This window comes from Rhinoraja longicauda, unplaced genomic scaffold, assembly GCF_053455715.1.
Source record: "Rhinoraja longicauda isolate Sanriku21f unplaced genomic scaffold, sRhiLon1.1 Scf000114, whole genome shotgun sequence".
Taxonomy (NCBI): Eukaryota; Metazoa; Chordata; class Chondrichthyes; order Rajiformes; family Arhynchobatidae; genus Rhinoraja; species Rhinoraja longicauda.
The window spans coordinates 225,750-249,222 of record NW_027601332.1 but is presented as its reverse complement, the minus strand read 5'-3'; the positions used below and the strand labels follow the sequence as shown (position 1 = coordinate 249,222).

General features: G+C 40.6%; 1 protein-coding gene across 1 annotated transcript; it reads left to right on the top strand.

Annotated features, from left to right (window-relative positions):
* Positions 1-969: 969 nt before the first annotated feature.
* Positions 970-22,291, top strand: LOC144590069 (G-protein coupled receptor family C group 6 member A-like). Its single transcript, XM_078394937.1, has 6 exons — positions 970-1,163; positions 8,575-8,882; positions 11,694-12,451; positions 16,289-16,489; positions 19,461-19,581; positions 21,174-22,291. The coding sequence occupies exons 1-6, from the start codon at positions 970-972 to the stop codon at positions 22,289-22,291; spliced, it is 2,700 nt and encodes an 899-aa protein (XP_078251063.1).
* The last annotated feature ends 1,182 nt before the right edge of the window (positions 22,292-23,473 follow it).

The window sequence follows — 23,473 nt, the reverse complement described above, 5'->3', positions numbered from 1 at the left end:
GTTAATATTTTCATGAAATAATATTTTCATGCAAAATATTATTCGAGGGAAATTTTATGTGATTGACATTTAAAAAAAAGATATGTCTCAGCAATGTTTCTTTAAATTGTAAAGGATTTTGTTTTCCTTTTAGCATAATGTATTCATTATTTAACTGTGAATTGTTTTCTTTTGATCCAACTTCTGTTATTAAGTATATATTCTGACATATGGCTTATTTTACAAGAATTTTGAGGAAAGGTCTCGACCCGAAACATCACCCATTCCTTCTATCCAGAGGTGCTGCCTGTCCCGCCGAGTTACTCCAGCATTTTGTGTCTATGTTGTACATGTATATGTCCTGATTGTACTCATGCATGGTATGTTTATTGCATAGCACACAAAATAATGTTTCACTGTATCTCGGTACACTTGACAATAATAAACAAATACCAATTGCAATATTTGTGAATAAACCAAAACGTGAAATCATAACTGCCAGAGGATATTTTAAGTAATACCATCAGTTTGAAATTCATATTTTTGTTTGATGCTCACACATAACATGTCACTCTGTCTGGTGAAAGCATTTTCAAATCAATCAAAATTGCAATTGACAAAAAAAAAGTTTTGCCTGACTTCCTTAAAAGCTAGAAAGATTTTTAGAGCTAATATTCTACATCTGTTCAAAGTGTTGTGTTAAATTTCCCTCTCATATTTCAACAGATTCATTTAAAATAAACAATAAAGGGAAAAAAACGCTATTTCCATGCACCTACTATGGTCTTGGGATATTCCAAACATTATAATAGCCAGACAAATACTATGAAAAACACAGCTAATTTCATATGTGAAAATAATTTTACAGTAGGAAATTTAATACAAGAGTAGCTCCTCCCAAAAATGGGTCGTGTTACATCACGATGTATTCAGCTGCGAGTACAAATGTGCCTCATCTAAACTCCGAATCTACCTGCTGAGTTGTTAAACATGATTTCCACACTTACAATACTCATCTTTATTTGTTGGCTCTCAGTTTTATGTGCAATCAGACTCTGTGATAACTCTCATCAGCCTGTAGTAATCAGTGCTCCAGGAGACATCATCATTGGTGGGATCTTTCCAATCCATGGAAAAGTGGAGTTAGTAAACCGAACACAACCAGGAACATTAAGCTGCTCGGAGTAAGTGTGCATCAATCTACACTAGCTTTCCCTTTGATTTTTGTTATTGTATTTTTAAGAGGGGTTAGTTTCAATTATCTTAAAGATGTTTTAAAGGAACTAAGTAAGAAAGGCATTTTGATGTTGTCTGTCAGAACTTTACAATGCCCCAGAATGTTGACCAGCCAGTGGAGTATAGCCAGATTCTCTCGACTATAACAAATGAACCTGCAACCTCTCCCATCCCTGTACATATTGGGTTCATTGAGTAATAGAGTCATAATCATAGCGTCATATGGCGTGGAAACAGTCCCTTTGGCCCAATGTGCCCTCACGGACTAACATGTTCTACCTACAATAGTCCTACCTGCATGCATTTGACCCATATCCCTCTAAACCTCTTCTATCCATGTACCTGCCTAAATGGTTCTTGAACGTTGTGATGCTTCTCAAGAAAAATGTTTCTCAACTACTTCCTCTGGCAGGTCGTTCCATACACCCATCACCCATGTGAAAAATGTTACCCCTCAGGTTCCTATTAAATATTTCCTCCCTCACCTTAAAACTATGTCCTCTTGTTCTTAATTCCCCTACTCTGGGCTCTGTGCGTCTACCCGATCTATTCCCATTACCTGATCTATTCCTCTCATCATTTTGTACATGGTTTGTACATGCTTTCGATGAGCGCATCAGAAACCACCTATTTATATTTTGCATTTGCAATTCCTTTCTTAAACAAACTGTGTAATGCAACTGTTCTAAAAGGAGTGCGCCTTACATTTTTGAAGCACATGGAATCCATAACAACCATTTACATTTATATATTATTCTTAATATAAAACATCCTAAGAAGCTTTTCAGGTACAATCCCAAACAAAATGTAATGTTGTGTAATATAGGGAGGTTTTAGATCTGATGATGGAATGCTTGGTCAAATAATGAGATTTTAACGGGTGTCTTTAAAGAGGAAGTGGTACTAAGGCAGAAAAATGAACTTTGGGACAAGGTGGCAGACGAACAAGAGACCAGGGATCTCAGCAATTTTTAGGTGTGTAGCAGTTTACATAGCTTTCAAGTAATATAAAAAAAAACCCTTCAGGCATGAAGCCCAGCAGGGAATAGCTCTGGCTCAAAAAAAGGGAGATCAAACTCGAGAGCTTGCAATGCCAAAAAAAGCTTGATGCCAAAGAAAATTTCTGAATAAGAGGGACCGTCAATGAAAGAGAAAGTAGAATGTGGAAGTACGAACACAAAAGAAACAACTATAAGAGGTTAAATAGGTATATAAACATTTTTTGTTATAAACCAGCCAACAGGGTTATAAACCAGCTATGGGTGGGCCCTTACAGAATGAAACGGGGAAAATTACGTTGAGAAATAAAAACATTATAAAGTACTCAAAAATGTTTTGTCTTTACTTGTCTTATATCTCATTTATGAGATGTGAGTGAATAAATAGCTGAAGGAAGTTAGCAATAAACATTATTATTGGAGAATGAATGACAGTGAAAGACAATAACCCTGCAGGATCAGTGAGGGTTTTGAAGGAAATGGCTATGGAACTAGTGATGCATTACTTGACATATTTTAAAATTCCATGGATTCTAGATGATGTCCAACAGATTGGGAGGCAGCATTTAGAAAATAATAATAAAATTCAACGGAGTCAACCTGGATTTATGAAAATGAAATCAGATTTGGCAAATTAATTTGACTATTTTAAAGTTATAACTATCAGAATAAATATGAATAAATCAGTTGATTTTGCATTTGGCATTCAATAAGGTGCTACACAAGAGATAATTAAAGTCCGGGAGCAGAGCAAGGACGCCCGTTGGCTGAGCAGTAAAGTAAGTGCTAATCACAGTTCAACAGGCAGTTTAAAAAGAGCGCCAAAAGGAAGTAGTAGGCAATTTGAAAAGTCCGGGAGCAGAGCAAGGACGCCCGTTGGCTGAGCAGTAAAGTAAGTGCTAATCACAGTTCAACAGGCAGTTTAAAAAGAGCGCCAAAAGGAAGTAGTAGGCAATTTGAAAAGTCCGGGAGCAGAGCAAGGACGCCCGTTGGCTGAGCAGTAAAGTAAGTGCTAATCACAGTTCAACAGGCAGTTTAAAAAGAGCGCCAAAAGGAAGTAGTAGGCAATTTGAAAAGTCCGGGAGCAGAGCAAGGACGCCCGTTGGCTGAGCAGTAAAGTAAGTGCTAATCACAGTTCAACAGGCAGTTTAAGTGGGAAGTCAGGTAAATTGGACAATCAGGCAATTTAAATTGGTGATATAAGCAAGGCTCACAAAAGGGTGCAGCCCTGTTCAGGTGCAGCGCCCAGTGAGGGAAGTGCCCAGTGAGAAAAGTGCGAGTCTTCGGCGAGGAGGCTGAGGTGAGGAGGATACCATTGTTTTAAGCCAGAGCTGGTTATAGGCACAAGGTGATGGCGGAAAAGTTGGTGCGGTGTGTTTCCTGCAGGATGTGGGAAGACAGGGACGTCGCGGGAGCTTCTGGGAGCTACACCTGCAAGAACTGTGTCCAGGTGCAGCTCCTGAAGGGACGTGTGGTGGAGTTGGAGAGGCAGTTGGATGACCTCAGGGCCATCCGGGAATGCGAGAGTTTCCTCGACAGGACCTATTGTGAGGCTGTCACGCCAAGGGTCCAGGTCGAGCGAAGGTGGGAGACTGTTTCCGGGGGGAGTGGACGTGGACTACAGGAGACCCCAGTGGCTGTGCCTATTGCAAATAGGTATACCCTCTTGGGAACTGTCGGGGCAGAAGACGTTTCCAGTCCGAGTGGCGGACCTGTTGGCAAGGATACACGACAGGGGAGACCGAAGTCTGGAAGAGCCGTAGTGGTCGGTGACTCCATAGTCCGAGGGACGGACAGAAGATTCTGTGGCAGCAGGAGGGACTTGAGGATGGTCTGTTGCCTCCCTGGTGCCAGGGTTCAACACATCACAGACCGGCTTCAGAAAATCCTAGCGAGGGAAGGCGATCAACCTGAAGTCGTTGTGCACGTGGGCACGAATGACGTCGGGCGGAAGAGGAAGGAGGTGCTACAGCGGGAGTTTAGAGAGTTGGGAAAAACGCTGAGAAGTAGGACGTCGAAGGTAGTTATCTCTGGACTGCTACCGGTACCTCGTGCTGGTGAGGCCAGGAACAGAGAGATAGAGGGTATGAATTTATGGCTGAGGGACTGGTGCAGAGAGCAGGGATTTAGATTTCTGGACCACTGGGATCTCTTCTGGGCTAGGGGTGACTTGTACAAAAGGGACGGGTTGCATCTTAACAGCAGGGGGACAAACATTCTGGCAGGCAGGTTTGCTAGTGTGACACCTGTGGCTTTAAACTAAGTAGTGGGGGGGAGGGGTTAACAAATTGTGAATATGAAGATGAGGTAAAAGGGAATACAGGAGATATTGCAAAAGACTCTCGGAAGAATGGGAACAGAAGTTCTAGAGCGGAAAAGAAATTAAGGGCAGGGCCAATTGTGAACGATGTGAGAGGGGAGGTAAATACAGAAGTTAAAGTGTTGTGCTTAAATGCGCGTAGTATAAAAAATAAAGTGGATGAGCTTGAGGCTCAGTTAGTCATGGGCAAGTATGATGTTGTAGGGATCACTGAGACATGGCTACAAGAGGACCAGGGCTGGGAACTGAATATTCAGGGGTACACAACGTATAGAAAAGACAGACAGGTGGGCAGAGGGGGTGGGGTTGCTCTGATGGTAAGGAATGATATTCATTCCCTTGCAAGGGGTGACATAGAATCAGGAGATGTTGAATCAGTATGGATAGAAATGAGAAATTGTAAGGGTAAAAAGACCCTAATGGGAGTTATCTATAGGCCCCCAAACAGTAGCCTCGATTTAGGGTGCAAGTTAAATCAGGAGATAAAATTGGCGTGTCAAAAATGTAATGCTACGGTGGTTATGGGAGATTTCAACATGCAGGTAGACTGGGAAAATCAGGTTGGAAATGGACCCCAGGAAAGAGAGTTTGTAGAGTGCCTTCGAGATGGATTCTTAGAACAGCTTGTACTGGAGCCTACCAGGGAGAAGGCAATTCTGGATTTAGTGTTGTGTAATGATCCTGATCTGATAAGGGGACTAGAGGTAAAAGAGCCATTAGGAGGCAGTGATCACAACATGATAAGTTTTACTCTGCAAATGGAAAGGCAGAAGGGAAAATCGGAAGTGTCGGTATTACAGTATAGCAAAGGGGATTACAGAGGCATGAGGCGGGAGCTGGCCAAAATTGATTGGAAGGAGGCCCTAGCAGGGAAGACGGTAGAACAGCAATGGCAGGTATTCCTGGGAATAATGCAGAGGTTGCAGGATCAATTTATTCCAAAGAGGTGGAAAGACTCTAAGGGGAGTAAGAGACACCTGTGGCTGACAAGGGAAGTCAGGGACAGCATAAAAATTAAGGAGAGGAAGTATAACATAGCAAAGAAGAGTGGGAAGACAGAGGATTGGGACTCTTTTAAAGAGCAACAAAAGTTAACTAAAAAGGCAATACGAGGAGAAAAGATGAGGTACGAGGGTAAACTAGCCAATAATATAAAGGAGGATAGCAAAAGTTTTTTTAGGTACGTGAAGAGGAAAAAAATAGTCAAGGCAAATGTGGGTCCCTTGAAGACAGAAGCAGGGGAATTTATTATGGGGAACAAAGAAATGGCAGACGAGTTAAACCGTTACTTTGGATCTGTCTTCACTGAGGAAGATACACACAATCTCCCAAATGTTCTAGGGGCTGGAGAACCTAGGGTGATGGAGGAACTGAAGGAAATCCACATTAGGCAGGAAATGGTTTTGGGTAGACTGATGGGACTGAAGGCTGATAAATCCCCAGGGCCTGATGGTCTGCATCCCAGAGTACTTAAGGAGGTGGCTCTAGAAATAGTGGAAGCATTGGAGATCATTTTTCAATGTTCTATAGATTCAGGATCAGTTCCTGTGGATTGGAGAATAGCAAATGTTATCCCACTTTTTAAGAAAGGAGGGAGAGAGAAAACGGGTAATTATAGACCAGTTAGTCTGACATCAGTGGTGGGGAAAATGCTGGAGTCAATTATAAAAGACGAAATTGCTGAGCATTTGGATAGCAGTAACGGGATCGTTCCGAGTCAGCATGGATTTACGAAGGGGAAATCATGCTTGACAAATCTACTGGAATTTTTTGAGGATGTAACTAGGAAAATTGACAAGGGAGAGTCAGTGGATGTGGTGTACCTCGACTTTCAGAAAGCCTTCGACAAGGTCCCACATAGGAGATTAGTGGGCAAAATTAGGGCACATGGTATTGGGGGTAGGGTACTGACATGGATAGAAAATTGGTTAACAGACAGAAAGCAAAGAGTGGGGATAAATGGGTCCCTTTCGGAATGGCAGGCAGTGACCAGTGGGGTACCGCAAGGTTCGGTGCTGGGACCCCAGCTATTTACGATATACATTAATGACTTAGACGAAGGGATTAAAAGTACCATTAGCAAATTTGCAGATGATACTAAGTTGGGGGGTAGTGTGAATTGTGAGGAAGATGCAATAAGGCTGCAGGGTGACCTGGACAGGTTGTGTGAGTGGGCGGATACATGGCAGATGCAGTTTAATGTAGATAAGTGTGAGGTTATTCACTTTGGAAGTAAGAATAGAAAGGCAGATTATTATCTGAATGGTGTCAAGTTAGGAGGAGGGGGAGTTCAACGAGATCTGGGTGTCCTAGTGCATCAGTCAATGAAAGGAAGCATGCAGGTTCAGCAGGCAGTGAAGAAAGCCAATGGAATGTTGGCCTTCGTAACAAGAGGAGTTGAGTATAGGAGCAAAGAGGTCCTTCTACAGTTGTACCGGGCCCTGGTGAGACCGCACCTGGAGTACTGTGTGCAGTTTTGGTCTCCAAATTTGAGGAAGGATATTCTTGCTATGGAGGGCGTGCAGCGTAGGTTCACTAGATTAATTCCCGGAATGGCGGGACTGTCGTATGTTGAAAGGCTGGAGCGATTGGGCTTGTATACACTGGAATTTAGAAGGATGAGGGGGGATCTTATTGAAACATATAAGATAATTAGGGGATTGGACACATTAGAGGCAGATAACATGTTCCCAATGTTGGGAGAGTCCAGAACAAGGGGCCACAGTTTGAGAATAAGGGGTAGGCCATTTAGAACGGAGATGAGGAAGAACTTTTTCAGTCAGAGGGTGGTGAAGGTGTGGAATTCTCTGCCTCAGAAGGCAGTGGAGGCCAGTTCGTTGGATGCTTTCAAGAGAGAGCTGGATAGAGCTCTTAAGGATAGCGGAGTGAGGGGGTATGGGGAGAAGGCAGGAACGGGGTACTGATTGAGAGTGATCAGCCATGATCGCATTGAATGGCGGTGCTGGCTCGAAGGGCTGAATGGCCTACTCCTGCACCTATTGTCTATTGTCTATTGTCTATTGTCTAAACAAAATCAGGGTGCACAGTATTGTTGGTAGTATACCAATATGGATTGTGGATGAGTTAATGGATTGAAAACACAGAGAAGAAATAAACAGATTGTAAATAGTAGGGTACTGAATGTCTTGGTACAGAGTTCCTAGCTGTTCACACACTATATCAATGATTTGTGTACGTGGATCAAGTGTAATATGATACTGCAGTATTATCTATAAGGAGGATGCAGAAACATTTCAAGGAGATATAGACAGGCCAAGAGAAAGTGGTACTGAGATAAAGGATTGTCCATGATCTTAATGAATGGTGAAGCAGGCACAAAGGGGTAAATAATCTTTCGCAATCGCTATTTCTTCTGTTCAAATCAATCTCTTTAACCAAGCTTTTGGTCAGCTTCCTTAATACTGCCTACAGTAGCATTTTTGTTTGATAGCTTTGAAGTCACTCAGAATAATTTGTCATATTAAAGGCACTATATAAATATGTTGCTAGATTAGCAAGCACAATGTTATCTTGGTTCTGCACTAATCCCACCACATTTAGGTCATTCAATAGAAATAACAGATACAAATACATATTTCCCAATGAATACATAAGAACATAAGAAAACTGAGGCAGGAATTGACCACAAGGCCCCTCATGCCTGCCCCACTATTTAATATGATCATGGCAGATCTACCCAACCCTCCATTCATCATTTGTGCCAATTCCCCATAGCCCTTAATTTCCTGTTCCTTCAATAGATGTTCTACTTTCTCTTTAAATATCCCCAATGAACCAGCCTCCCTATTCTTCAGGGACAGAGAATTCCAGAGATTCACCACCCTTCAGAAGAGGTTCCTGAGCAAACAAATAATTCCTACCGTTAGTACTTAAAGATGAAAAAAAACTGTCTAACAATCACACAAGATGGAATATAAAAACTGTTAAACTTAACGATTCGTTCATAAAATGTGGAGAAAATATTTGACAAAATGCATTCAAAATAAGGGTAAAATCGTTGTGTTTTTATAATCTTCCTAGATTTCGATTTAACCATTTCATCATGGCCCAGGCTATGGTACACGTTATCCAGCAAATAAACAATTCTTCCATGCTACCAGGCATCAAATTAGGATATGAAATTCATGACAGCTGCACTGATGTCGTCGCTGCAGTACAAGCCACTATGAAATTCCTTTCAAAATTTAATTCCTCGGAAAATAGCATTGAAGTTCACTGCAATTACACAGACTATGTACCTGCTGCAAAAGTGGTTGTGGCGAGTTTGTTCTCAGAAATCACAATTGTGATTGCAAGACTGTTGAACCTTTACCTCATCCCACAGGTATGTATGTTTAGATTTTAATAAGTGAAAGTAGTTATTTGTTTCTCACCTGTGAGATATCGTAATTCATTTTTGAGATATGGTCATCGGGAGCAAGGGTGGCATTTAATTTCCTCCCCTTGCTATGCTTGAAAAGTGTTTGACAAGACTGTGCCAGCTAGAGATGGACAAATTAAGGTCAGTGTGGGCAGTGTAGTGCAGCGTTACAGTTGCTGCCTTAAAACACCAGAGATCTGGGTCCTGACTACAGGTGCTTGTCTATACGGAGTTTGTATGTTCTTCCCCTGACCTGCGTGGGTTTTCCCCGGGAGCTCCGGTTTCCTCTAACACTCCAAAGATGTACAGGTTTGTAGGCTTGGTAAAATCGTAAATCGTCCCAAGTGTATGTAGGGCAGTGCTAATGTGCAGGGATCACTGGTCAGCGCAGACTCGGTGGGCAAAAAGGCCTGTTACTGCACTGTATCTCTAAACAAAACTAAACCAAACTTGAAAGGGGAATCATACTTCCATCTATTGAAAATTTACTGCAGAGGCCATTCAATCTATCATACGTATGCTGTTTGGCTATGACTAGCCCAACCAAATCCAAGAATTTATTTCCATTCTGCTTTTTGTCCATTAATAAAACTCCAATCCATGCCAGTATATTACCTCAAGTTACAATCTCAATAGTCAATAGTCGTTTATCAAAGCCGCCTGAAAATTCCAATTACACTGCATCATTTGGCATGCTCTTGTCTATTCTGTTGGTGACCACTTCAAAAACACATAAAAAGACTTGTCAAGCATGATTTCACTTTCCTAAACCCATCCTAAACATTGATGGCACAAAAGTAGAGATGGTTGAAAGCTTCGTTATTAGGAGTAAATATCCCCAGCAATTTGTCCTGTACCTGCCATATCGAAGCAATGGCCAAGAAGGTTCTGGTTTTTGATTCACCTAATCTGGGTAAAAGACTCTGTGGATGCATCCTGTCTATTCCTATCATGATCTTATATACCTCTGTAAGATTACCCCTTAGTCTCTTGTGCACTAAGGAATAAAGTTTTAGCTTGCCCAATCTCTCCCTATAGCTCAGGCTGGCAAGTCATGGTAACATCCTTGTAAATCTTTTCTGCACTATTTCTATCTTATAGCTTTCCAGCTTTCTGTTACAATTTTATTTGAATCAGTATTCTCACAATTTTAAAGGGTAGGATGATTTGAAATTGGAGATTGCCCACAAGATTTGTTTGTTGTAAGTTGGTAAGTTGAAACTACTTACATCAGTCTGATCTATAACCTGACTGAGAAAGGCTTGATAGAAAATATCCAATACTACTATGTCATTTTTGCATTGAACTCAATGTCAGCAAAATAACTAAACCAGGAATAAAATAGCACTATTTTTTTCTCCTAATTTCTTTCCTCAGTAATTATAAAACAATATTGCTTTTTGGGTATAAAAAAGTTCAGTGTGTGTATATACACATACTCACAAGTACACACTCGCACACAATACAATACAATACAATACAATACAATACATCTTTATTGTCATTGTACAGGGGTACAACGAGATTGGGAATGCACCTTCCATACGATGCAATAAATTAATTAGCTAATCAGTATAAATTTATACAACCCAGTGAAACAAAATTAGAAACAGTTTTAAAACAGTATAAAGTTCAAATAGGTCTGTGCCGGTTCACTGTGCGATGTGACCATCCGGCTCAGCAGGACCGGTTCATAGCAGCTATGGCCCTGGGAATGAAGCTGTTCCTGAGTCTGGAGGTGCGGGCGTGGAAGGCCTTGTAGCGTCTGTGTGTGTGTGTGTGTGTGTGTGTGTGTGTGTGTGTGTGTGTGTGTGTGTGTGTGTGTGTGTGTGTGTGTGTGTGTGTACTTGTGAGTATGTGTATATACACACTGAACTTTTTTTCTCTCTCGTTTATCATATTGTTTACAGTATACTTTGTTTATGTATTCTGTTGTGCTGCAGGAAGTAAGAATTTAATTGTTCTATCTGGGACATATGACAATAAAACACTCTTGACTCTTGACTCATATATTTGGACACAAAGTGCAGGAGTAACTGCTGGCAGCATCTCTGGAGAATATGGACAGGTTATGTTTTGGGTTGATTCATTTCCTCTCGGCCTGAAACGTTCCTGTCCATGTTCCCCTGAGATGCTGCCTGATCTACTGAGTTACTCCAGCACTTTGTGTCCTCTTGTGTATTAACCGGCATCTGGAGGTCTTTGTTTTTATGTTGATATCCTCACATTATTGGTATTTGCTTAAAAGAAGATTTGATTGTCATATGTTGAAAGACTGGAGCGACTATGCTTGTATACACAGGAATTTAGAAGGATGAGAGGGGATCTTATCGAAACATATAAGATTATTAAGGGGTTGGACACATTAGAGGCAGGAAACATGTTCCCAATGTTGGGGGAGTCCAGAACCAGGGGCCACAGTTTGAGAATAAGGGGTAGGCCATTTAGAACAGAGATGAGGAAAAACTTTTTCAGTCAGAGAGTTGTGAATCTGTGGAATTCTCTGCCTCAGAGGGCAGTGGAGGCCAATTCTCTGAATACATTCAAGAGAGAGCTAGATAGAGCTCTTAAGGATAGCGGAGTCAGGGGGTATGGGGAGAAAGCGGGAACGGGGTACTGATTGAGAATGATCAGCCATGATCACATTGAATGGCCTACTCCTGCACCTATTGTCTATTGTCTATTGTCTATTGTCTATTGCATTTATCAACATTTTCAAGTACATAAAAAATTGTTTTTATCTTTTAACATTGCTCTCTCCTTGACTCTTGACAGGTAGCTTACGCTGCATCGGCAGAAATACTCAGTGACAAAACAAAGTTTGCATCATTTTTCCGGACTGTCCCTAGTGACAAGTATCAAATAATGGCCATTGCCCAATTGATTGTACATTTCAACTGGAACTGGGTTGCAGTCATTGCAACTGAAGATGATTACGGGCAGTCAGCACTAAACAGTTTTATCCTACATGCACAGAATCAGAATATATGTGTTGATTTTCGTTTTTTGATCCCTACTGTGAGTGGTGACAAACAGGACAATAAGATCACAGAAGCTGCAAAAAAAATTCAGAATTCAACTGCACAAGTTATAGTCGCATTTATTAGGTCAAATGATATCAGCAAACTGTTTGCATTATTGATCGATAGAAAAGTAAATAAAACCTGGATTGCCAGTGAAGCCTGGTCCCATTCTGGAATGGTTGCCAACATGATGCAGATCGAAAAAGTAGGAACTATTTTGGGCTTTACATTCAAAAGTGGAACTATTCCAAATTTTAATGAACACTTGAAACAGTTGCTGGCACATCCGAACAATGCCAACGATTATATGAAAGAATTTTTAAGCATTGCACGTAGTAACACAAGTTCACAGTCAAATGACAATCATGAAGATAACAGGATAATTGGAAAGACCAATAACGCGTTTAACTATGGTGTATACTTAACAATCAATGCTATTGTTAATGCCCTTCAGAGACTACTCAATTGTACTCAACAAACGTGCAATAGAAATTTTGATTTTCCACCATGGCAGGTAAAGATATTAGGTTTCTTTGTGTAATAGCCAGGCATCTCTAAAACATTAACACACTACTGCACTTCCTTGCCGCCAGACCTTCACCTTCCAGCGTTATTGTTCCAGGACTTTCATAACTGGGATTACTCTTCCATATTTCACTTCATTAAGACATTTGCTGCTTCATTACTATTAGGACATAGAACATAGAACAGTCCAGCACAGGAGCAGCCCCTTCGGCCCACAATGTCTGTACCAAACATGATGCCAGGTCCGTTTCTAAAATAATCCACAGAAATCCAGAGGTGGAATTCTCTGCCTCAGAAGGCAGTGGAGGCCAATTCTCTGAATGCATTCAAGAGAGAGCTGGATAGAGCTCTTAAGGATAGTGGAGTCAGGGGGTATGGGGAGAAGGCAGGAACGGGGTACTGATTGAGAATGATCAGCCATGATCACATTGAATGGCGGTGCTGGCTCAAAGGGCCGAATGGCCTCCTCCTGCACCTATTGTCTATTGTTTATAATTATTTTTCCTCGTCTTCAAATTTCTTTCCTCAAATACTCGTACCCCTGAAGTCCACTACATGTTTGTACTTGATTTGTACAATCTATTTGACTCATGGAATCAGAGAAAATTCATGATTCTAGGCCCATTCAGCCCATTCTGTCTGTACCAGTCAAAATAGAACTATCCAGCCTATCTCCCACCCTCCAGCACCATATCCATGCTCTTGCAGTTCAGAGGGGTGTCCAGTCCATACCCAAAGTGTAGAGAGGGTCTTTTCCTCCATCATCCATTCAGACAGTGAGTTCAAAAGCCCTAACTGCTCTGAGTAGAGTATCTCAACCACTCCTAAAGGTTGACATGGGGATCTGCAGTAAAAGCATACAAAGTGCTGGAGTAACTCAGCAGGTCAGGCAGCATTGCTGGAGGACATGTATAGTGAAGTTTCAAGTTAGAAGAAGGGTCTGACCTGAAACATTGCCTATCCATTTTCTCCAGAAATGCTGTCTGACTTGAGTTACTCCAGCATTGTATTTTTTCACTCCTAAAAGGGCTGGTTTCATTGTTTAAACAATACCCACTCGTCCAAGGGTTCCCAACCTGGGATAAATATACCCCCAGGGGGTACATTTCACCTACCATTATTGTTATTTGAACTTAAAATAATAATGTTAAAAACAGTATTTTTAAATTTTTCCTTTGTCAGTTGCTTTATTATGGTAGAAGTGTAAGCTCAAATTACTGAACGAAACAGAGTGGGGGTAAATTTACTTTCAAAAAGTTGCTAGGGGTAAACGGGATGAAAAAGGTTGTGAACCCCTGCTAGTCAAAGGCTCACTAATTAGCAGAGAAGGTCTGTTTTAATATCTTGACAAATTTTGGCCAAATTGTCCATTACCTGCTAACTTAAATGGAACAAACCCCTAATTTATGTAACCTCAGTTTAAACTACACTTCACTCTGCCTCGGCAAGGCTGCCAGCATAATCAAGGACCAGTCTAATCCCATCAGACGCGAGGTACAGAAGTTTGAAAATGCAAACCTTCAGATTCAGGAACAGTTTCTTCCCAGCTGTTGTCAGGCAACTGAGCATTCCTCTCATCAACTAGAGTGCATTTCTGACCACCCATCTAGCTCAGTGGAGACTTTTGAACTATCTTTAATTGGACTCTATCGGACTTCAATGTTATATCTTTGCACTAAATGTTGTACCCTTTATATTTTTTTGTGTACTGTGGGCGGCTTGATTGTAGTCACGTACAGTCTTTCCTTTGATTGGAAACCTTTTCATTGCACCTTGGTACACGTGACTATAATAAAGTAAAGTAAAGTAAATTAAACTAAATATTGCACTCTCTCCTAGGCCAACATATCTTTCTTAGAAAAAGACACAAGGTGCTGGAATAAGTCAGCGGGTCAGGCTGCATCTCTGGAGAACATGGATATGTGATGTTTCCAGACATCATCTATCCATGTTTTCCAGACATGTTGCCTGACCCGCTGACTTAGTCCTGCACCTTTTGCCCTTTTTTGTAAAACTCGCATCTGCAATTCCTCGTGACTCTATATCCTCCTCAGAACTATTTTGCCATACTCTAAGGCTTTTATTGATGGCAGCATAACCTCTCCACCTCGTACTTAAGTCTTCCAGATTTGAAGGCCAACATTCCATCAACTTTTTTGAACATTTTCCTTTGAACCCTCACTGCATCAAATTAGAATATAATTTATGTCATTATTTTGAGATCAAACGAAGCCTCCCATGTGTCTTCTCTATAATCCATTTGCCACAAATTTGTCTGCTCACTTACTTTATGAATATGATTCCATCTGCAATATTCACAATGGCGAATATATCTCTGTTGCAGGCAAACTTGGATTTGGTTTCTTGTCCCATCAGCTGATGGTTATAGGTATCATGAAGATCCATGGCTAGGTCATTACGCGAATCCATTAGTTGCCATCTGCTGATACCTGACCAATAACCCGCCTCTGTTTCCTGCTGCTCAGCAGATTTCAAACCAGTTCGAAGACATACCATCAGTTCCATCAGCTTTAACTTTAGCTAACATTTTAACATAACATTTTAGCTAACATAAAATATTTCACCCTACCAGGGTATATGTGACAATAAAGTATCATTGAATCTTCATACTGAGAATTAAAAAAAAAAAAAATTTAAAATATTTTTATTCAGGACAGAGTTAAATGACATAGCAATGAACGTACAGATGTACATTTTAAATGAATCAACACGAAGTAAAAAAGAGACATTGTAATAAGAAGCACTCAAATAATACACAAAAGAAAAGTACAAGAATATACAGAAACATAAAAGAAATAGAAATAATTAAAAATACTAATAATGCAAAATTCCAAGAGTCCAAACATCCCATCAGTCACACACCTCACCCATCCCGCCCACCCCACCCTGGCTAATTAAGAATGAAAAGTGCACCTACAAATAACAGAATTTAACAAACCAGCCCTTAGTCCGGCAGAACCTGCAAGTCTGTAAAGTATGACAAAAAATGTTGCCATTTGTGAAAAAAATTATCAGTACATCCCCTCAATGTATATTTAATTTTCTCAAGTTTAAGAAAAAACACTGCATCTTTGAGCCACTGTGACACAGAGGGAGGGTTAGGGTTACTGAGAAATTTTATGAAAACCCTTCTGAAAATCTTTATAATTAGCATCAACAGACATTCCCCAGTAGATTCTTTAATCACCTCTTCAAAAAATACAATTACGTTCATTTGGCACGGTGGCCCTATCTGATTCGCTGGAAATGTTCACGGTGTTAAGCTATCTGGTCCTTTTTTATTGACTAGTAATTTTCTGAAAAAAAAGTTATCCAAAATTGGAGATTTACAACTGGGGTACTAGTAAAGGTTTTTGCAGCTTCCCATCCTCTTCTTCTTGGAAAGAAGTGAAGTTTTGCCTTCTTTGCAAAAACTTAAAACCATGAAAAGATCTATAATGCCTGCCTAAAGAAATATATGTTTTTGTCACCACAAGCATGAGTAAACTCCTTCCTGGGAACCCCTGCTTTCCAAAGTTAGCAGCTTTCCTGAGCTGCTACTTTGGAAGAACTAGAACTCATAGATCCTGTTGAAGTTCCTTTCCAGAAACTGGAATATTAACGGAAGTAAGGAACAACCAAGCCAAATAGTACTCTTCCTGCTTAATATAAATTCTATCCATTGTTGAAAAGAATCCATTACTTAACCCAAGACCCACTTTAGCTTGTGCAATTTGCATTTACCAGAACCGGAATATGATGTTTCTAATCTGTATTCAACATTTCTATATCAAGTTCAAATAATTGACGATTGCTTCATTTACAGTTGATCAATGAATTGAAAAATGTCAAGTTTATGACAGAAAATGGCCAATTTGAGTTTGACAGTTCAGGAGATTACTCAAGCGGTTATGACGTCATACACTGGAAATTGATGAATGGTTCTATACGATTTGTAAGAGTTGGTGACTACAATGTGACAACAAAGTTGATTAATATCAGTGCTGATTTCAACCAAATTGCCCAGGTATTTATTTAAATTTATGCCTTTTCCCTGCAGAATTTATGTTAAATACATATTGCGAAATAATATGGATTAGAACTGTACTTCTGTATTGTATAAAGCTTCTTAATGGTTTTAAGCTTTCAGTAATTTGCAAATTCACACTCAGGTGAAAATTTAGGAAGATTGTTGAGTTGTGAATGGTTCAAAATATTTTAAGCACTTTACAAAAAGTTATATATTTACTATATTTTAACTGTACATTAAAAAGCTATCATTTGGAATTAAAAATCTTGTTATCTGTTGCATTGTTCTTAAGGATGACAGGCAAAATTCAAATTATTAAATATTGTGATAACAACGAGGAAAATAAAACTAAAACAGCAGGCAAGGATATTTCTAAAAATCCAAGCACAATTGTATAACCAGATTGCATTAAGTGAGCATAGCTATGGGCACTCACATGGGGCCTAGCTATGCCTGCCTCTTTGTCAGGTATGTCGAACAATCCCTGTTCCAGACGTACACTGGCCCCGAACTCTACCCCCGCTACATTGACAACTGCATTGGTGCTACCTCCTGTACCCATGCAGAACTTACTGACTTCATACATTTCATCACTAATTTCCATCCAGCTCTTAAATATACTTGGACCATCTCCGACATCTCCCTACCGTTTCTGGATCTCACCATCTCCATCATAGGAGACAGACTAGTGACCAACATCTGCTACAAACCAACTGACTCCCACAGCTATCTGGATTACACTTCTTCCCACCTTGTCTCCTGAAAAGTCTATCCCCTACTCCGAATTCCTCCGTCTACGCCGCATCTGCGCCCAGGATGAGGTGTTTCACACTAAGGCATCAGAGATGTCCTCATTCTTTAGGAAACGGGGCTTCCCCTCTTCCATTATAAATGGGGCTCTCACTAGGGCCTCCTCTATATCTCGCAGCTCCGCTCTTGGTCCCCCTCCACCCATTCGTAACAAGGACAGTCCCCCTTGTTCTCACCTTCCACCCCATCAGCCAGCGTATACAACAAATTATCCTCCAACATTTCTGTCACCTCGAATGGGATCCCACTACTGGCCACATCTTCCCATCTCCTCCCCTTCCTGCTTTCCACAGAGACCGTTCCCTCCGTAACTCCCTGGTCCACTCGTCCCTTCCTACCCAAACCACCCCCTCCCCAGGCATTTTCTCCTGCAACCGCAGGAGATGCAACACCTGTCCCTTTACCTCCCCCCTCAACTCCATCCAAGGACCCAAACATTCTTTCCTGGTGAGGCAGAGGTTCACCTGCACCTCCTCCAACCTCATCTATTGTATCCGCTGTTCCAGATGTCAATTTCTCTACATCGGCGAGACCAAACGCAGGCTCGGCGATCGTTTCGCTCAACACCTTCGCTCAGTCCGCCTTAACCAACCTGATCTCCCGGTGGCTGAGCACTTCAACTCCCCCTCCCAGTCTGACCTTTCTGTCATGGGCCTCCTCCAGTGTCATAGTGAGGCCCACCACAAATTGGAGGAACAGCACCTCATATTTTGCTTGGGCAGCTTACAGCCCAGCGGTATGAACATTGACTTCTCTAACTTTAGATAGCTCCTCTATTCCTCCCTTCTCCTCCCCCTTCCCAGTTCTCCCACTGTCTTCCTGTCTCCACCTATATCCTTTCATTGTCCTGCCCCCTCCCCTGACATCAGTCTGAAGAAGGGTCTCGACCCGAAACGTCACCCATTCTTTCTCTCCAGAGATGCTGCCTGACCCGTTGAGTTACTCCAGCATTTTGTCATACCAAGTGATAGAGGATGTCAGTTTCCAATGGGAAAGATTAATTAAACTAAGCAAGTAAACATATTAACCATCAAGATAACTTGATTCATACACTTGGTATATTCTAATGTTTTAACTACTGGTATCATCATCATCATCATATATATACAGCCGGAAACAGGCCTTTTCGGCCCTCCAAGTCCGTGCCGCCCAGCGATCCCCGTACATTAACACTATCCTACACCCACTAGGGACAATTTTTACATTTACCCAGCCAATTAACCTACATACCTGTACGTCTTTGGAGTGTGGGAGGAAACCGAAGATCTCGGAGAAAACCCACGCAGGTCACGGGGAGAACGTACAAACTCCTTACAGTGCAGCACCCGTAGTCAGGATCGAACCTGAGTCTCCGGCGCTGCATTCGCTGTAAAGCAGCAACTCTACCGCTGCGCTACCGTGCCGCCCTATTCTGGCATATTGAATGATTTGAGTGAAATTAAACCAAAACATTGTATATGAAATCCATTTAAAACTTTAATGGTGTCCTGGGTTGCATGCTTCCTTTGTATTTTCTTCATAAGTTCCAGCATCTGGTACTTCAATTTAATTTCTTGTAGGGCTTTGGCCGAATTATTTGACCAAGTCTTTAAGATCTCTCCAGCTGATTCTAAGGACACAAAGCGCTGAAGTGACCCATTGGATCAGGCAGCAATTCTGGAGATGGTGCTTGACCAGCAGAGTTATACTCCAGCATTTTGTGTCCTTTTTGTAAACCAGCATCTGCAGTTCCTTGTGTCTACATTTTATGAGCCAATTGTAATTCTGATAGATTATGTTCATCAGGAACTCAATTTAATAATCTTAATGCTGTTTTTTTCAGGAATAGGTAATATATAAATTTTTCATCAATTGGCCATTCTGGTGTGGAATAGCCAACTCTGCAGACCTTTTAAAATCTTGCCCATAATTACTTGATCGGCAAAGCAAAGAAGCTTGAATTATATTTATGAGTGTGACTTAAATCCAGTTTGAGGAATTTCCTCTGAGAATTTTGCAAAAACCGACCACCATTCTCCCATAATTATTTCATTAAAAAATATTTTCACTGTTCTTCTCCACTGTTCCTAAAGATGTCTTAAGGCAATAGCTTGCAAGGAGTACTGTTACAGGCAAAACCTTTAGTTACTCAGGCATTTTCACTTTTTGTCTCTCATAGGCTGAAGCTTATCGTTGCTCAAGAACCTGCATACCTGGAGAGAAAAAGACAATTATACCTGAAAACAATTGTTGTTACGATTGCAGTAACTGCACTTCGGGAACTTACACAAAAGAAAATGGTAGGTATCAGGATGGTAGGAAGAAAATCCAACATAATTTATTAAAGTCATAAAGTTATATGCAGACTATGGACTAGGTACATCATTGGACATTCAGGTTGTAAGGTTGCAAATTATATTTAGAACCAGATGCCTTTTAACAAGCTGCTTCATAATTGTCTCCAAATAGTTATAAACCAGGACCAAAATTATTTTTATTGAATCCGAGGTCCAAGCTTGGATATCAGTCTTGAAAGCAGTTAATTATTTTCTTTCTTTTATAGCATGCATACTTTAGGGTCTCACTTTTCCAGCGAGCAAAAGGTTTTCATGTTTTAATCGGTTCAAACGGTTGTGGATTTAGAAAAGGGTGCAGAATCCGATGAAAAATTGGCAAAGGAAGTTTATAAGGTGGTCTCTGAGATAAAGTAAATTCAATTTTGAAATTGACTTTGGACAAATTAAGGTTGTTGTGTATGTAACCAATTCTGACATGGTTGTCATTTGAAATTCTTGCTGTCGATGATAAAATAATTTCTGAAACTTACAGCACAGAAACTCTCTGAAGACAGTTGCTTGTTATATTGCTGAACAGTCCACAGTGAAGTTTGAAAACCTCAATAACTCAATGAGTGTTTTTAATAAAATGCCAAGAGTAATATTGCTGAAATAGTTATGATTAATTAAGTTACTTTAGGAATTTATCATACTACAAAATCTATTTCTGGCACCAAAAATGTCACTTTAGAATTAGTGTAAGAAGAAAGGTTGAAAATATTTTCAAAAACCTTTGAAATATTTTAATCGATATTCCTCCTTCATATCACTTGATAGCACTTGATGACTGCCTGTTATTAATTGCTAGTTAGTATAAATATTTAATAGTCCCTCTCCCAGTAGTTCTGTTTTATAGATGTGAAATTTAGGTCATGATGTGTGCAAATTACAGAAAAATATGTGTTTGAAGTATAATAGAAAATGCAAGATAATATTCTCTTTAGTGGTGAATGCAAATTAGAAATCATTCAATTGGTTGAGGATGTTTTGTTCTGTTTTAGATTCTTATTTTGTGCTAGCAGCACAATGACAAAGAGCAATGGGGAGGTTGATTTCAGTACAATCCATGCCTCTGACACATATCAATAACGGAAAAGTGATCATTGGCATTGGATTAATACCTCAGAATTATGTGGACTAAAGGGTAACTTTGCCTGATGTGCATTATCCCGAAGGTCAGGGTCAAAAAGCAACAGCATTATATGATGTAACCCTGTTTGAAACTTCTATTACCAGCCTCTTCCTACTATACTGCAGAACCGATAATCGTAAGCTGTAAATTGCTTCTGTGCCTTTATTTAGTTGTGAGTAGTTTTACAATTTTTTGCTCCCTGTGCAGAAGCCATGACTGAAAGGAGTGCACGTCAAGCATTTTATTATTTAGCCAAATTCCAAAGATGCACTGACAGTGAATGAGACTTCATGCTGGTAGCCAAGCACGTGAAATTACATTTAATATGACCAAATTACATTTAACCAAGAACCAAGAATATTTCAAATCATGCAGTTTCACAAATTCAGTGCACAGTGTACATGATATTTCTTTCTTGCTGCAGATTCGACCGAGTGTATGAACTGCCCAGAAAACCAATGGTCCAATACAGGAAGTTCAACTTGCCAAAATGCTACTGTGGAGTATCTGCAATGGGGAAATCCCCTTTCTATTGTGCTAATCATATTTGCCATTTTAGGAAAACTTATTGTGTGTGTGGTAAGCATATTGGTTATAAAACATCTGAGCACACCTGCTGTGAAAGCTGCAGGAGGTTGGATGTGTTCCATAATGCTGTTATCACTGGTAGCTGGTTTGGTCAGTTCTATATTGTTTATTGGAGAGCCATCTAATCTCATTTGTAATATCCGGCAACCACTTTTTGGCATCAGCTTTACGCTTTGTGTTTCTTGCATTTTGATTAAATCTTTTAGGATCATCTTCGCTTTTAGTTTTAATCCAACTGTCCGTAAACATCTCAAGTTTTTTTATAAGCCAGTCCCCATTCTAGTTTTTACCACAGGAGTTCAAGTGGTGATTTGTACAGTGTGGTTATCTTTGAATCCTCCAAAGGTTGTGGAACGGAGACCCAATCCCCAAATTATTTTGATGCAATGTGATGAAGGGTCCCTTGAAGCATTTGGAATAATGTTGGGATACATTGCTTTCCTTGCTTTTATCTGCTTCATTCTTGCTTACAGAGGAAGAAAGGCCCCCAGACTGTATAACGAGGCAAGATTGATCACATTTAGCATGCTTGTTTACTTAATTGTGTGGATTTCTTTTGGAATTGTATATCTTCAAGTGGTAAAGAACAAATATTCCTCAATAATTGAATCAGTTGCGATATTAGCATCAATCTATAGTATTTTATGTTGCCATTTCATTCCAACCTGCTATGTAGTTTACTTCAAGAAAGAAAGTAATGTTCAGTCAAATTATCTGACCCATGCAAGGGAACATTTCAAACAGAAAGGACAGTTTGTATGTCCAGTTGTAAAAATGCTAAGGAATTCTCCAGTTTCTTTTGAAGAACGGCTTTCCTCCGTGATAGAAGTGAAGGCCAGTCCTGAAAATGAATGCCCCATTAATCAGCAAACTGAACACACAAACCAGAACAAAAGTTTCCAGAATCAAAGAGTTGCATCAATCTGCTTGAGAAAAAGACGTAGAAGTTGTTAATTGCTTTTAGCCCATGTATGAAATCGTGAGGAAAAAATGCAGGCTAAATTATTTTCATATTAACTGCACTGTTACAATTAGTTTAGACAATAGAAAGGCACAGATCCTTGTTTCATCCTTTTAAATATTAGCAGGTGAATGCTAAAATTCATGTAGCAGTTTATCAACTATTTAAAGTCACCATTAATCAACTTGAACTGAATTGACATACACTTGTACCCACTTAGCTTTACCCCACAGAGCACTGATTCATTACAACATCAGTCAAAAGACGCAGATACAAACCCACAGTATTTTCAAAGAGAAGTCCACTGAGGCCACAAGCATTGGGTATCTGCCATGTATGCTGCCTTCCTCACTGTTATGTTGGTAACTTGTAAAATATAAACCAACCTTGTCCTCCACTGACATCGGTGCAGCAAAATGTCGCCCATAGCCTAGTGTGGACAGGCTGCCTGTGAGGGCTGGCTTTAAGATCAATGGTTCATACGTTCATAGGCTCTCGGAGCGGAATTAGGCCATTCAGCCCATCAAGTCTACTCCACCATTTAATCATGGCTGATCTATCTTTCCCTCTCAACCCCATTCTCCTGCGTTCTCCCAATAACCCCTGACACTATTACTAATCAAGAATCTATTTACCTCTGCCTTAAAAATATCCATTGACCTGGTCTCCACATCCTTCTGTGGCAGAGTTCCACAGATTCACCACCAGAAAGGTGCAGCCACTCAGCACTGAATGTTGAGGCTCACGGCTGCACTCTGGCACACTGTGTGTGGACCATTTCCGGGGACAGGCAGCACCTAATCTAGGCGTTGACAGGATGGGAAGGTGTTCCAGTTACTCAGGATCTCTCGGATGTTTTGCAAGCTGGTGTTTCCCCCCACCCCAGCTCTCACCAGCCGAGAAGTCGCCATTTTAAGGTGAAGGGGAAAAGATTTAATAGGACTCTGAGGGGTAACTTTTTCACACAAAGGGTGGTGGATGTATGGCACAAGCTGCCATAGGAAGTAGTTACGGCAGGGTCTATCCCAACATTTAAGAAGCAGTTAGACAGGTACATGGATAGGACAGGTTTGGAGGGATATGGACCAAATGCTGGCAGGTGGGACTAGTGTTGCTGGGACATATTGGCCGATGTTGGCAAGTTGGGCCAAAGGGCCTGTTTCCACACTGCATCA

Excerpts from the sequence above, each read along its gene's own strand:
- LOC144590069 (XM_078394937.1), top strand. The coding sequence starts at position 970 with ATGATTTCCACACTTACAATACTCATCTTTATTTGTTGGCTCTCAGTT. Across the intron at positions 1,164-8,574 it reads GGAACATTAAGCTGCTCGGA|ATTTCGATTTAACCATTTCA; the intron begins GTAAGTGTGCAT and ends TAATCTTCCTAG. Across the intron at positions 12,452-16,288 it reads TTGATTTTCCACCATGGCAG|TTGATCAATGAATTGAAAAA; the intron begins GTAAAGATATTA and ends CTTCATTTACAG.